General features: G+C 36.6%; 2 protein-coding genes across 3 annotated transcripts; one reads left to right on the top strand and one right to left on the bottom strand.

Moving 5' to 3' along the window:
* Positions 1 to 32: 32 nt before the first annotated feature.
* aasdh (aminoadipate-semialdehyde dehydrogenase) lies at positions 33 to 9,496 on the bottom strand (the record flags this gene model as incomplete). Its single annotated transcript, XM_084090400.1, has 14 exons — positions 33 to 628; positions 957 to 1,088; positions 1,258 to 1,383; positions 1,910 to 2,073; positions 2,202 to 3,054; positions 3,197 to 3,315; positions 4,142 to 4,463; positions 4,582 to 4,754; positions 5,999 to 6,105; positions 6,855 to 7,096; positions 8,185 to 8,377; positions 8,719 to 8,951; positions 9,029 to 9,149; positions 9,264 to 9,496. The coding sequence occupies 14 exons, from the start codon at positions 9,494 to 9,496 to the stop codon at positions 185 to 187; spliced, it is 3,462 nt and encodes a 1,153-aa protein (XP_083946526.1). The 3' UTR covers positions 33 to 184.
* A 136-nt stretch (positions 9,497 to 9,632) lies between these two features.
* On the top strand, positions 9,633 to 14,855 carry LOC311068138 (uncharacterized protein). 2 transcript variants are annotated; one of them, XM_084090403.1, is made up of 10 exons: positions 9,633 to 10,188; positions 10,340 to 10,406; positions 10,535 to 10,587; positions 10,721 to 10,751; positions 10,843 to 10,868; positions 11,466 to 11,535; positions 11,735 to 13,293; positions 13,627 to 13,660; positions 13,783 to 13,834; positions 14,469 to 14,855. In XM_084090403.1, exons 1-10 carry the CDS (start codon positions 10,105 to 10,107, stop codon positions 14,506 to 14,508), a joined length of 2,016 nt encoding a protein of 671 aa, XP_083946529.1. In that variant the 5' UTR covers positions 9,633 to 10,104; the 3' UTR covers positions 14,509 to 14,855. The 2 variants fall into 2 exon arrangements, with proteins under 2 accessions (XP_083946529.1, XP_083946530.1); XM_084090404.1 differs by lacking the exons at positions 10,721 to 10,751; positions 10,843 to 10,868 and having other exon boundaries at positions 10,020 to 10,188; positions 14,469 to 14,651.
* The last annotated feature ends 24 nt before the right edge of the window (positions 14,856 to 14,879 follow it).

The raw sequence follows: 14,879 nt of genomic DNA on the forward strand, positions 1-14,879 counted from the left end.
TTCCTGTTTTTGCACAAAAACAAACATGAACATTAATGCCAAAAACATTTATGTATTTTTCAGGATATATATGTACACAATGCATGCATACAGATTATATCCATATCATTTTTTCTAATAAGCACTTTTGGGAGTCACCCCAAATTTTTTTTGGATTATTATGATTATGGATTATTATGATTAATCACCTTTTGGTCAGTTCAAGACAATAAACATAATCATTACGACATCCAACAACCAAGTTATGCCCCCATACGACAGGAGAGGAGAAAAGCTCCCCTGGCAAAGACAAGGTTGCCTTCAATGTGCCGGTTTCTCCATCTAAAACCCACACCTTTCCATCAGTGGAGCACACGGCCGCTAGTGTTCTCAAACCCCACGGAGCGCCGTCAAATACAAATGGAGTAGAGAACACCTTGCCTGTGGTCTGGAACTGCCACAATAATGATCCATCATTGCCATTTAAACAGTATACATGACCGTCATGTGACCCACATGTGACTGTGTGATTGGGTGATGGTGATGTGCTCCTGCTGGGTGTTGTAGAAATCGTCTGATTAGTCAAAAATGTCAAGGAAGAAATGCATGGCGATGAGAAGATTGGTCCTTTAGTGGAGAAGTCCCATAACTGCAAAATAATGGAACAAAATCAAACTGGTGGACAGAATACAGTCAAATAACTCAAAATCAGTGTAGACATTCTCATAATCTTCTCTACACTGCAATTAAAGCCTACTGAATGAAATCTGTGGAGTAAAAAAATATTACTACAAACATTACTGAGGTTTGAAAAACGAGTGCAATATGCACATTAGAATAAATGAGCACTGTTGTTGTTTAGTGTTCACTGCTCTAGTGGTAATGACCATAATTTGAAAAATAAGATTTAAAATCGTGGTTAAAGTCATATATTCAGTTTTTCCTTTCTTAGGGCAACTTTTCCATTTTCCTCTCACCATATCTCCAGAATGGCTTATTCCAATAATATGGCCATTTACTGAACCGATGAAGACAGAGGAATCAGAGCAGCGAGGAGATGAGAAAAACGGGACAGTGCCGGAATACGTCCACAAGACTTTTCCACTGTCCTGGACAGACAATAAATGGAGAATTACAAGACAGATGTTAGCTTTCAAACATGACCTCTGACCCCTACTTCATTCCCAAGATTTTGTATCAGAGAAGTTGGCTTTCAAACTTCAATACTGGTATGGGTTTTTGTGCATGTACTCCAGTGAAGAAGGAACATTTACTTACTGGATTAAGACAGTGGAGATTCCCACCCAGAGTACTACAGTATAACTGTCTAGGAGACAAGTGGACACAAGGGGACGAAAACACCGCACCGCCACCACAATAGTACTGCCATTTACAAGTCTTAGCCTGGGAGAAATAGAGACAAGTGTGTGAAATATCAAGGGGACATACAGAATCTGCAAGAACACATTTACAAAAAACAAAGTACAGCTAATATAATATACATTTAGTTTTAGCCCCAGTGTTGTTATTAACTAAAGCTAAAACTATTAAAAATCATTTTTGGTAATTGAAATAAAGTTGAACTAACATGAAATATAAATATTAGATGAAAAACTTAACCTAACAAAAAAAATTTAATTAGACTAACTAAAATAAATTAAGTTGCTAAACAAAAAAAAAAAGACAAAAGCACATTACAAAAATACTAAAACTCAAACTAAAATATAAAAATAAAAACTAAATAAAAATATTAAATAAATATAATAGTAAATATAAAATATAAAAAGAAATACTTTAATAGTAATAGTATACATTTAACTAAAAATACATATAGTAATATAATATAAATAAATATAAATAATACTAACGTAACACTGTTCAGCACTACAGAAATACAAATAAGCAAAGTATTATTTCTCCTGTAAATTACCAGTGGGTCTAATGCATAAATATAGCCATCATGGGACCCTGCGAAAATCAGCCCAGTTTTAGGGTCTACAGTAGGGGAACTTTTCACCACATCCCCCGTCTCAAATGTCCACACTGTGTCCCCACAGGAAACATCCAGGAAATACACTCGTCTGTCATAGCAGCCTGTGAAAAAGGGTTAAACACAAGTTAAAAATGGGGATGACAAATAAACTGATTAATAAATTTAGCCCTGAAATCTCAAAGCTCTACTTTTAATTCAATTGAACATTTCTTTAAGATCAAGTACAAACCTACTGCTACAAGGCTTCCACATTTTGAGATGGCAGCAGAAGACTCGAACCGATCTCCAAGGACACGCTCCCAAATGACCTCTCCGTTGAACAGGTCAAGAGCCTGCAGTCGGTGCGAGTGAGAGCCAATGAACACAGTGGTCTTATCAGGACCCAGCAGCAGCACTGGAGAGGCATCCACACATCTGCCTGTGTCTGAGCTCCAGAGGACTCGCAGGCCAAGCGGCAGGACGTCTAAAGAGTCTTTTCTAGAACCCTCACCTATAACTGCGCTCTCAGTGACGGGTAACGTCTCAGTAACTTCATGGTGCTCTGTGACCTTTTTAATAGCAGAATGTTTCTGACATGTCTTATAACTTTCATGTGACGAATTAGATAAAAACCCCAAGTGATTGTCTTCAGAAGTAAAGCTTTCGTTCGTCTCTGGTGCATCTGAGAAGTTTCCCTCTCGCATTTTCTGAAAACGACCCCAATCGATAACCTCACCAGCTCGTCTCACAACTACAAATCCCCTAGTCCTCCTCACTGAGGGAACTACAGAACCCATTGCGCTATTCGTAGCATTCACTGTGGCCATTTTCTTTGGTTGTCTTTTAGCTGAAACTACAGAGTCTGAATAATCTAGCATTCTTTTCTTTGATGGTTGGATTGCATTATGTGTTTCTGTCATGACGTGGCTAAGCACGTCTGAGAAAGAGCCATCTAATATGACCTCCAGCAGGCCCACAGAGGTTGTCCCCATGGCAACAGTGATCTCATCACAGAGACGCAGGGCCTGAAGGGAGTCTCCTCCACTTAACATGAAGTGTGCATCTTCCTCAACCACCACGTCATTCGGCAGGCCAAGACACTCCTAATACACACGGACAAAAACACAATAGCGGATTCACTCAGCAGGCAATGGGAAAGATGTTGCAATATTTAAGAAATACCTCCATGTGTCAAAACTAGTACTTTTTGTGCAAAATAAATAGAGGAGTAAATGCTATTTATACCTTCCACAGGGTCTGTAACTTCAGTCTCACAGATTCAATGTCTTTCCATACAGTTTGTTTATTTATGTCTTGTCTTTGAGTGTCACACATTCTCATCAACTCGTCAATAGCTATTTTACCTACAACAAAAACAATGACCACAATGAATACACTTGTACACGTCTGATTAAATAGATATGCTAAAGTGATTGTGAAGTTTAAGCTTTTAATAGCTTTTTAGCTTTTAATAGCATTTAATTTAATAAATTCTATTTTGGATTGGTTAATAACATCAATTTATCAGGGGGTACTTCAAGTACATAATTTAGGTCATGGGGGCAGGGGCGCCTTTAGATAACCAGAGGCCCCTGGGCTAGATGATTACAGTAGACCCCCCTACCCTGAATAAAAATGTCACAAGGCCATTAGTTAATATAGACATTTCAATTTGTGCTCTACTATGAATAAATTCGACTGGCATAACTTTTCTTCCTTGTTTTTCTTGCTGAAAAGTCCAATTACATTTTTTTGTGAATGCCACTCTCGATAGACAGTTTTTTTTTTAACCAAGGCCAGTTTTGAGAATGATTTGAGAATTTGAGTGATCCATTCACACCACCGCTTAACTTCTCGAATACTGTCTGTATGAAAGAGCAATGGGATCTATCAACTGCAACTATAGTGACAGTGACTAAGTAATATCAAAGATGGCGACGACACAGCAGGATTTCGCCAAAAATGCGGTTGTGATTCCTGAAAATGTACGGGTGTGAGTTCGGTAATAAAATGCAGTTGTCACTGTTGTAATCTCCCATTTATAAAAATAATTATTAAAAATATATATTATTTTCGTGCAGCCAGCAGCCCCTAGTGTAGGCCCATGGAAGCCCGCGCGTTATTGCGCCAGGGGGCACAGCTGATATAAAAGTCTGGGAAACCCTGCCTTAGAGGATAGTGCTCACTTGCCATGAGAGGTGAGTGGAAGAGCAGGGATGAATAATATCAAGTCAGGAATGCTGTGACCGGACAAAAGCTGTGATAACCTATGGCGAATCTCTCCTTCAATAACTCTCAGCGAGAGGGAGGTGGCATTTCTAGATACTTCTACAGCAGTGAGGTCTTCAGAGGATTGTGTAGAATGTTGGAAAGTTTCTTCATGGTGAATTTCCGAGGAGGAGGATGAAATGGCTCCTGGATGACCCGATGCGAGCACTATAAATGCCACCAGTCTGTCACCCTCACTCAGGCTCACTGCACACGCCTCTACCTGAGGCAAATTTTCAATGACCTGAGGACAGAAATAAATAAATTCATGATATAAAATGTTATATGTACCTTTCAATCCTCTCCGATTTTATTAGAGATGTTAAAGTCGTAACATGACACATGGGTCACATAGAGCCTACCCGCTGCAAGGCATCTAGGTGTACCCGCTGACCAAACCGTTTGACGAGCCGATCCTTCCTGCCCTGGAAATACAGATGGGAATCGCGCACCAGCACCCAGTCACCAGTAGCACGCATTGTTCCCTTGACAACAGTTTCATCATCGTCAAGAAGACACACCCTCTCCTGACCACCTAAATAAAAGAAACCAAATTTCACTTTACAAATACAAAAAACAACTAATATGAATGTGAAAGAATGTACACTACCATTTGGGGTCAGTAAGATTTTCTTTTTGAAAGAAATGAATAGTTTTATAGAGCAAGGATAAATTACATTGATTAGACTGACAATAAATATAATTGTAAATCTATTGCAAATAAATGTTCTTTTGAATGTCCTACTCACCAAAGAATCCTGAAAAAAATGTATCACAGTTAACAAAAATAAATAAATAAATAAACAGCATGACTGACTTCAACATTGATAGTAATAAGCACCAAATCAACATTAGAAGGATTTCTGAAGGATCATGTGACACTGAAAACTTAGAAAATTCAGCTTTTGCAGCTTTTCACATGAATAAATTACATTTTAAAATATATTAAAACAGGAAAAATAATATTATTTCACAGTATTACTGTTTTTTACGGAAGCGTATTGCATTCACTTGAGGAAAAATAATCTACTCTGTTTTTCTGAATTAACGAGTTAATTATCTCAGAATTACGAGATAATTTTTCATGAAAAAAAGTTTTTGCTCAGTTTTTCTGAATTAACGAGTTAATTATCTCAGAATTACGAGATAATTTTTCATGCAATAAAGTTTTTGCTCTGTTTTTCTGAATTAATGACTTAATTATCTCAGAATTACAAGATAATTTTTCATGAATAAAAAGTTTTTGCTCTGTTTTTCTGAATTAATGACTTAATTATCTCAAAATTATGAGATAATTTTTCATACAAAATATTTGCTCTGTTTTTCTGAATTAATGACTTAATTATCTCGTAATTCTGAGATAATTAAGTCATTCATTCAGAAAAACAGAGCAAAAACTTTTTATTCATGAAAAATTATCTCGTAATTCTGAGATAATTAAGTCATTAATTCAGAAAAACAGAGCAAAAACTTTTTATTCATGAAAAATGATCTCGTAATTCTGAGATAATTAACTTGTTAATTCAGAAAAACAGAGTAGATTATTTTTCCTCAAGTGAATGCAATACGCTTCCGTAGTTTTTACTTGTATTTAAAAAATAAATAATTCAGCCTTGATGAGCAAAATAAACTTCTTTCAAAAACATTCAAAAAAACAAAAGATCTGAACAGTAGAAAGAATGTTTCTGAAAGCATGTTAATCAACTTTACATTATTGTAAAGAGCATTTCAAGGCCTTCATTATTCTAGTGACTCAGGTTTTAAATAATTGCATCATACCAATGAATAAATGTCCTTCTCCTTCAGTGACGAGACGTCCTGTTGCATCTCTGACCTCCATTACGGTATCCAACATCGGTTCTCCAAGAGGCACAGATAGATCAGTTCTGTCAAATAAAACATGATATGTAAACAGACAATGCATCACAAGAAATTGTTTAATACTAATAATATTTATTATTTGCATCACTTCAAGATAAAGCAGTTGAATTTGAAAACATTCTCTATGGACTGTCAATATTACTGTTTTGTGGCTGATGTATATTTACTACAGTGTCATTTTTTTTTTGTATTATTTATATACTATAATAGTTTTTATTAATATTTTAAATTATATTTTCAGTTTTAATTATTTTAAATTAGTTTACTTTTTAGTAATTTTATTATGTGCTTTTGTCATTTTTATTATTTTTCTTTTTTTAAATGTTACTATTTAGGTTTAATTTGTCTTATTTCAGTGTTAATTTTATTTATTATTAATTTTAAGTTTTCAAAGCTTCAAGGCAAGGCAACATTTTTAATCCTTGTTTAGTTTAAGTTTTCCATCTAATATATACAGTATACACTTCAGCTTTATTTCAATGAACAAAATTGTTTTTAATAGTTGATAATAACCCAGTTTTACTATACATAATTATCACAAAAAACAGTTTTAAAAGACCGCTATAGTTTTTATAATCAGACTTCCTCAATTATTTAATTAACAGTGTTGATGCAATATTCAGTGTAGACACCGCAAAATGCAAATGACGAATTTTGCAAACAAACTGAAGACATAATGGTAAATTACTGAACATGCATTGCTAGCTCCAGTTTAGCATTATCAATGAATGGCTGAAGGCTTTGTGGCACTCACGTGTTCTCCAAGCACAGGTGTTCGTCTGGGACTTTGTACCAACTTGCCCAGCAAGAAACTTCTGTAGTGCCGTAAAGATTACAGATGTGTGTGCCATTGCCTGCCTGCCTCCAGCTTTTGAGAAGATTTAGAGATGGAAATGGCTCTCCTCCAAAAGCCAATAACCTCAGAGATGAATTTGCACTAAGCACCTCCTCCTGAAGGACACGCCTTCCAAAGCGCCTCACAAGAGTGGGAGTAGCCTGAAAAATTATTAAAATCAATTATATTACTTTAGTATTGAACATTGTTGTGTATGTCAACTTGGACTTATAATGACACCTAGTGGTGTGGAGGCAGTATGGCATAAACGTTTTTGGTTTCCAATGCTAGTATCAAAAAATAAATAAAAGTTATTCATTAGTCAGTCATGATTAATTTACTCTACTACTTAAATTGTCCAATAACAAACAAAGGGGTTACCTAAAAAAAGTGAGTAGTATTGGAAGTCATGTGATTTCAACATGGCCACCCCCATGAGGAGACCCACTACATGTAAACAAAACTAACTTACTTTAATTAGGGTACTGATATAACTAAAGTCTTAGTCACTTGTCAATGTAGCCTACATTATTTTAAACACTTAAAGTCAGCATGTAACGAAAGTTGCAATCATCTTTTCTATCATTTCATGTTTATTCAAGTGGCACGGCTTCTAGAGCAAGAAAAAATGTAGGGCGGGAAACGGGAATTGATTGGATTGTTGTGGTTCGCTATTGCTGTGATGTCATGTGAGTGACAGGTTGTCCCGCCCTCATGCCATTAAAAACACTTCATCAGAAATGAAGGGAAGTTACTTTGTTTACGAAAGTTTAGGAGGGCACATGAATAAAAATTTTTTTAAAAAGACGTGCATGGATAAATCATTACATAAAAATATGAATTGTCAAATTTGATTTCATGGTGACTTGAAATAACATTTTGAGTATAAAAACTATTTCATGAGTAAAAAACAACTGAGACCCTTTAAGCACTGGAGTGTAAATTACAATTATTCTGAGGGATGCAAAACATGTTAAAAAAAATACTGAAAACAAATTATTGAGGCATGAAAATAAATGAGCAAATGTCAAAAGAACACACTCATTATCTCTATAATCTGCATAATGTACAAATTTCAGCTGACTACTTCCACTACCAATGTCTATTTCAGCACATATGCATATTTCATATGCACATTCATGAAGATAAACGGAGAGATGAAGTGATTTGATTATTAAAATCTCTAATTAAAGGCTGTCAAAAACAGAAACTCGTGACTGATAGTTCAGTGAGGAATAAAGTCACTTGCCTGTAAGACTGTTGTTGAGTTTCGTTTAAACAGCACATGAGCAAGTCTGCGTGGCATCTTTTTAACAGCGGAGGGGACAATTAAGAGACATGCCCCGGTAGACAGGGCCAAAAACATCTCCACCACAGAGGGGTCAAAGGTTAACGGGGAGGACAGGAACACAACATCTTCTGCAGTCATCTTAAAGACCGATCTATTGAGAAAGTATATAAACCATCCATTATCTCACAACCTTTATATGAACACTTGGGCTAGTTGTAACAAAAGCTATATCTCAGTAACTATAAGGTTTTTAGTCAAAAGTCCAATTACACAAATGCGTGTTTTCTCTAGCACTGGTTTTGCATGTTGGTTTCAAACACCTACAGTTCAAAACTTTATATCAATATCAATTATATTCTCTAAAGTACATTTACTGGTAAACAAGCTGACAGGTAAACAAGTGAACTTATTAAAACCACACTGACCACATTCAGGTAAAAATCTACTATATAATGAAGGCAGATTTTAAACAAAAGTCCAATGTGTTCTTACCGTAGATGTATAATATTAGGCATTATACACCTGTGTGGGACCTTCACTATTTTTGGAAGCCCTGTCGTTCCGGATGTGTGCAAAACATAAGCCAAAGGCTCTCTCTGCTGGATGTATTTGGTATGAATGTTTGCGTCCTGCTCACTTTGTATTTTTATTAAAGTGAGCCTATGTGAGGACAATGTTGCCCATATTTCCAGGGAAAGCAGGCTGGAAAATGCACTCTGGAATTGCTGTTGGTTAAGAAACTTGCCATTAATATATAAAAAATATATCATTATTAATAATATAACTAATATAATAAACCCACATTAAGCAGTTCATTTTGTATCAAGCAGAAGTTCAGTCTGCACTTGTTCATCATTCTCACGGTGCACAGAGGTGGTGATGCAGGATCAAGAGGTACATATGCAGCAGGAAACTGCAGAATACTGTTCAGAGACGGGTACATTTGAATTATGTGCATTGAACTATAAAACATTTGTTTAGTATATAATTAGCTACTAGAATGACCACACACTGTCTGTAACTACAATAAATCGTACCCAATAATCCAGACAGGAAGGAGGACATCAGCATGGCAGAATAACCCTATGATACCATCATGTTTCTGGACAGAGACGCGCAAGTGTCCAGTTAAATCATTTGCGAGGGACATAACTTCATCATACGTCAAAGAGACGCGCGCTGCGATGCTGCTGTCGAACGCGACTGCTGTTTTATCGCCATGTTCAAGCGCCGCCACGCGCACCAACTCATGAAGGAATTTCGCTGTCATATCTGAGCGAAAATAATGTTAAGTTATAATTTGAGAAATTGCGACCTACATTATATTCCCGTCTGTTTATATGGGCTCCTGTTTTGTAAACAGCCATAACCAATTCGTGAATCTTTTGAGTCGAATGCTCGTTGAACCGGTAAGTCTGAACGGATCGTTCACTATTCGCGTTCGGTCCAAGCGGTTCTCGACCATCTCATTGAACAAAAAAAAACTAACAAAAAACCCCGCTTATTTTTAGACAATACATGTAATTTTATATTGTTTGATGTAAATGCATAAGATGTATATTTGGGGTTTAAATTGTCATAGCGGGACGTAAAGGATAAAATGTTGACGCAATTACGCTATGGCGTAAAAAATCTAGTTTGTATCTGCTTTATGAAATGAACTGTTCCAAAGAACCGATTCGTGGAGATGACTCGGACAGCCCGTTTGACAAACTCGCGCTTTAAAATGACGTTTTAGTGTTGCTTGAAATAACGTCCAATCACTGCTCGAATGTTTTACTCTGCGAGAAATTTGAAAGTACTGTCGACTGGCGGGGCAAAATACTAGTTTATGTTGGTCAAATAAATTTAGTTTGCAATACATTTAGTTGATGCAACATGTCTGCAAAACCTTTATATGCAGATCAATTGAAGAGAAATGACGATGAGTTCAGATACACGATGGAAGCTATTTTTCAGAAGGTAGGCAATGGTTAATTCAAACGAATGTGTAAGATAAAGTACATGTATTGGCATAACTTATGTCTTATAAAAAAATTATTCATAACATCTGTAACGACTCATATGAAGCAACGTTTTCCTTAAAAGAACATGTTTATTACGTCCTTTCTAGTATTCCAGTCTAAATGATCCTGGAATAGATGTTTGTCTGAAAACAATGACCTGCGGGACTGTAAGAGGTAAAATATCGAAAATAAAAACTGATGTTGTTTCTCCTCACTAGATGATTATAAAGTTATAAACACAAATGTTGTCTTTTTACCTCAACTTTCAAATTTGTTTCTGAGTTTGTGAAATATATCTACAGGTCCTGTGCCCATTGACAGTGCAGAGGGAGAACGTGTGTTGGAAGAATTAAAAGTAAGAGTCGACATTGTAAATATAAGCGTATTATAAGCGTAAATATGAGTTTTAATGTTATTTAGCCCAGATTTCTCTAGATTTGAACCATGGTTCCATTAGGATAACGTAACGTTTCTTTTCTATTATTCAGACTCGAGTTAAAGCAGACTATTCCATGAGGGGTAAGAAACAGAAACAAAAATCTGTTTAGAGTATATTGCCATTTATCCTCAATTTTCATGTTTAATCGTTTCATCATGTTGTATTTTATAGATTTTGAGGACCACGACAATGATCAGGTAGTAATTTGAAAAATTATAGATTCTATAAAAGCTCAAAAATGGCTTCTTATTGCCAAATGTTTTATTAGGGGTGTAAATTATGCATTTCGTCACAATACAAATCGATTCCCTCCAACGATATTATATTTACAAGTTACTCCTCAAACATGTTACCATACACTTATGATTTGATTGGATATAGATTTTGGATGTCTATGGTTGATACATCAATAATATTACAATATGATGTGCCTATTTTACACAACCAGTTACATTTTTACAAATGCAACCAAAATATAACTTGAACAAACTGTGGTCTGTAACCAAATTTGGACATTCACAAAAAAATACACTAGTTTTTCTTATAAAATATAGAAAAATACATAATGGAGAAAAAAAAAAATCAATTTGCACATGGCATCATCAATCATCTGATGACAGCTCCTCATTGGCTTGTGCAATGAGATAAACAATGACTTTCAATACATAATATTGTTTGTAATTTGATCAATGCATCAATCCATATTGATGTATTACTACACCCCCTACATTTTATGGAGCTTGTACAACCTGAACACATACCAGTGTAGTATAACTTTAAGTTTTTTATTTCAGATGGATGTGTCATGGGTCACTGAGGATGATCTTAATGGCTTTGGTCAAAAGGAGAACAGCAAAAACCTGTGTAAGAATTGAGTATACAACACTTAGACACAAACAAATAGGCTTAACCCTACAATTTAGTACAAAATAAACATTTCTGTTAGTATTTTTGTGCTATAAAATATTTACAGTATGAACTACACTGTTTATTGCTTCAATAAATGAATGTAAGAGTAGTTCTTATCTGATATCAAAATCATGTCTCAATGATTATCTTCTAGGGCACAGAGGTGGATCATTTCAGCTCTCTATGAGTCTGAATAACACATCTTCAGAAGGTTCTCTGTGGGACGAGCTGTCTCAGCCTAAGGAGGAGGATGAAGAACTGGAGAAAACGCTGAGCAGCCATGGCAGTACCCTCCTGGATGTCTATCCCAGCATGCTCAACCAGATCGGCGAAGCATATCGGCGGCAGCATGTGACCGACACGGCGAGGGCCGTGGTGCAGAAGTATCGCCGCAAACAACGGCACGCCGGCCCGACGCACCACAACTCATCCTTTAGGAACAGACACAACTCCACTCTAAACAAAACAACAGATATCTCATTTACCAACCAAAGTCCAGTTCACAGAAACATAAGCAACTGTTTCAAGGGCAGCGACAAACTTCAACAAAACTTGCTCAAGAACAAACTAAAGTCTTCACCTCTCAAAAATTCATCCTATGAGGCCAGTGCCTGTTTTTACTCACCCAGGAGGAACAGTGTGACGGATGAGTCTCCATGGACTGATTGGCATTTAACCAGGAAGCCAGAGCAGAATACTGCTCGTGTGATTGACTTGTCCACACCCCCATATTCTACTTCCCCCTCATTTAGTGACCAATCTCCAAATCTGGACCAAACCTATGATGTTGGACCAACATCTCATGCTGTTCCAGCCTCATATGTCTTTACTTCTCCACGACAAAGCATAGCAGGTCTGTCAGTTATTGACCAGAGAGGAATGTCAATTATCTCCCAGCCCTCCTCATTGGACAAAGACTGCTTCAGGGACCGCCTACACTCTCCTGTCTCCTCCCCGCAGCGTGGTCTCATTGGTGTTTTATCTTCTAGTGGGAAAAGTAGCTTCAGACCCAGTGTGCTGAACATGGAAAAACAGTTAAACTCAACAGCAAGTCCCAAGCAAAGATCTCCTGTCCACCATCTAGCCCATACTGAGGAGCTCAGATCTCCTTATGGTGCCAAACACGTGGCGTTGTCGTCACCCCGACAGCACGTTTACGACCGTGCTGACCGAAGTTTATCTAAGGTGGAGAAACCGCTCCATTTCACACCATCTAAACGCCAACGCTCTCTTTCTGGCCCGCAGTCCGCATACTCATTCAATGAACCGCAGATTGATGCCGAGTTCAGAAAGCTGTATCACCACTTCATCTGTCGTGGGACTTCATCACCGTGCCCTTCCTCCCACTGTCACCTCTGCGAGAGACACTCGAAGGAGACGTTCCAGAGCCCCAGCTTTTCCTCCTCCAGCATGTCTGCTCTCGCACTGACACCTCTGAGGGCCAAGCTCAAGAAACGGCAGCGTCAGCCCGAAGTGGAAGAGTCACTGAGATTCAAACGCTTCCGAGAGAGTCGTTCCCCACTTAAGCATCTCCAGCTGACAAGCAGATGTGTGAACTCTGCCATGTCAGAGCTTACTGAAGACAAACTCACCTGGGATAGAGCCGTCCTGCTGCAGTGCCCCAGTCCGCAGTTCCTCAGAGGCACTGGAAACCTCAGAAGAATCAGGGAGGCTAAATTAAGAATGCAAATAAACCAACGTGCTTTGTCTTGGGTAAGAGCATTATCGGTGTGATTTATAATTATTTGTATAATTTGTTTACACACATATTTGAATTACCTTTTTATTTTATTTTTTAGACATGTCTATGTTGCTTTTTTTTCATTTAGTTGGCATTCAAGACAATTCTAAATTTCACTTATAATTTTAATATTTCAAATAACTTAAATGATCAACCTTGATAAGAAATGATTCATGAATGCCACATCAGCATATTGTAATGATTTCTGAAGGATCATGTGACACTGAATACTGGAGTAATGGCTGCTGAAAATATTTATAATTTATTAATGGTGTAAAACATTGATTTTTCCACTTCCTTTGCAGAGAGATGCCCCAAGCGATATCCATCCAGTGGAGGGTTTGTAGCCATATTTTCATGTCTTACAAATACTTGCTCCGCATCATTATGGCCTCCTTATCTTTCTTATAGATATCCCAAATTGTTCACTCGTTAAATCACTCTTTACTTTGCTTCAGCAGCTGTGTCACCCATGAGTCCATTTAATCAGGGTACCGCCCCACTCTCTCCGAGGTAATTCCAGCACAATCACATCCAAGAAATAATATCAATGAATTACTTAGAGCTTTCATATGAAGTTTATATGTTAGTCCATGAACAATTTTTTTAGGGACGTACCTATATTGCAAACATATTTGTATTGAATTTTACAACACATTTAACAAAAGAACAAACATAGTCCTCTTAAATACAAACATAACTTACACAAATCCCTCCCCCTCCACAATAACCCTGGCAGTTGGTAAAAGGACGTACCTATATTAAAATTCTGTCGGAATCATATTTATATGTTATGGCTGGTGTTAAAATATTTACATATGCTTAAATGCTATATATAGTGAATTTAGGGATTACAACATTATAATGTGCAGTTTGAAAAAAATATATATTTTGGAATTTGATAAATATTACATCTAACAATGTTATGTGTTTTTAAAAAAATAGCTTTGAGAGTAAAAATAAAGGCAATGAGCATGTACAATTACATATCAAATATATTAAAATTATCTCAGTACTGGCCGATAACAATGTGGTAACAATATTGTGCATCCCTAACATTTCGTTAATTATTTCTGAAATATGCAGATTTTGTTTTGTTTTCAGAGAAAAAGATCAGAGAACAGTGATTTAAGAATGTTTTCTTCAGTCTCTCTAGGAGGCGACTGCTGTATGGACTAATGCAGTGATGACCCTTACTGTGCATTTCCCCCTTGTGGGATAAGCAACACTTACCCTCCTAGTGAAGAAAGCAGGGGATGACATGAAGTCACATTGTAGACACTGCTTGAAATGCAACAGTCCCGTTTTAAATATATATGTACTTGTAAACCCTGTTTGTTACATTGTTGTTGTGTAAATATATTTCCATCACTTTGAAAGACCCTTGTGTTTCAATATTAACAATTTTAATAGAAAACAATTTTTTTTAAATAATATCAAATTACATGTGCATTGACAAATGGTATGTTGGTCTGTAAATAATTCAAATGTTTTGTTCAAACTTTTTAATAAACAAATGTGCGTTTCACATACAGAGTTTCATTTTGTACATGTCTTG

Source organism: Abramis brama (assembly GCF_963993115.1).
Source record: "Abramis brama genome assembly, chromosome: 18".
In the NCBI taxonomy this organism is placed as follows: domain Eukaryota; kingdom Metazoa; phylum Chordata; class Actinopteri; order Cypriniformes; family Leuciscidae; genus Abramis; species Abramis brama.

Coding starts and splice junctions, on each gene's coding strand:
- LOC311068138 (XM_084090403.1), top strand. CDS start 10,105: ATGTCTGCAAAACCTTTATATGCAGATCAATTGAAGAGAAATGACGAT. Junction 10,869..11,465: donor AGGACCACGACAATGATCAG/GTAGTAATTTGA, acceptor TTTTTATTTCAG/ATGGATGTGTCATGGGTCAC. Junction 13,294..13,626: donor ACCAACGTGCTTTGTCTTGG/GTAAGAGCATTA, acceptor CTTCCTTTGCAG/AGAGATGCCCCAAGCGATAT.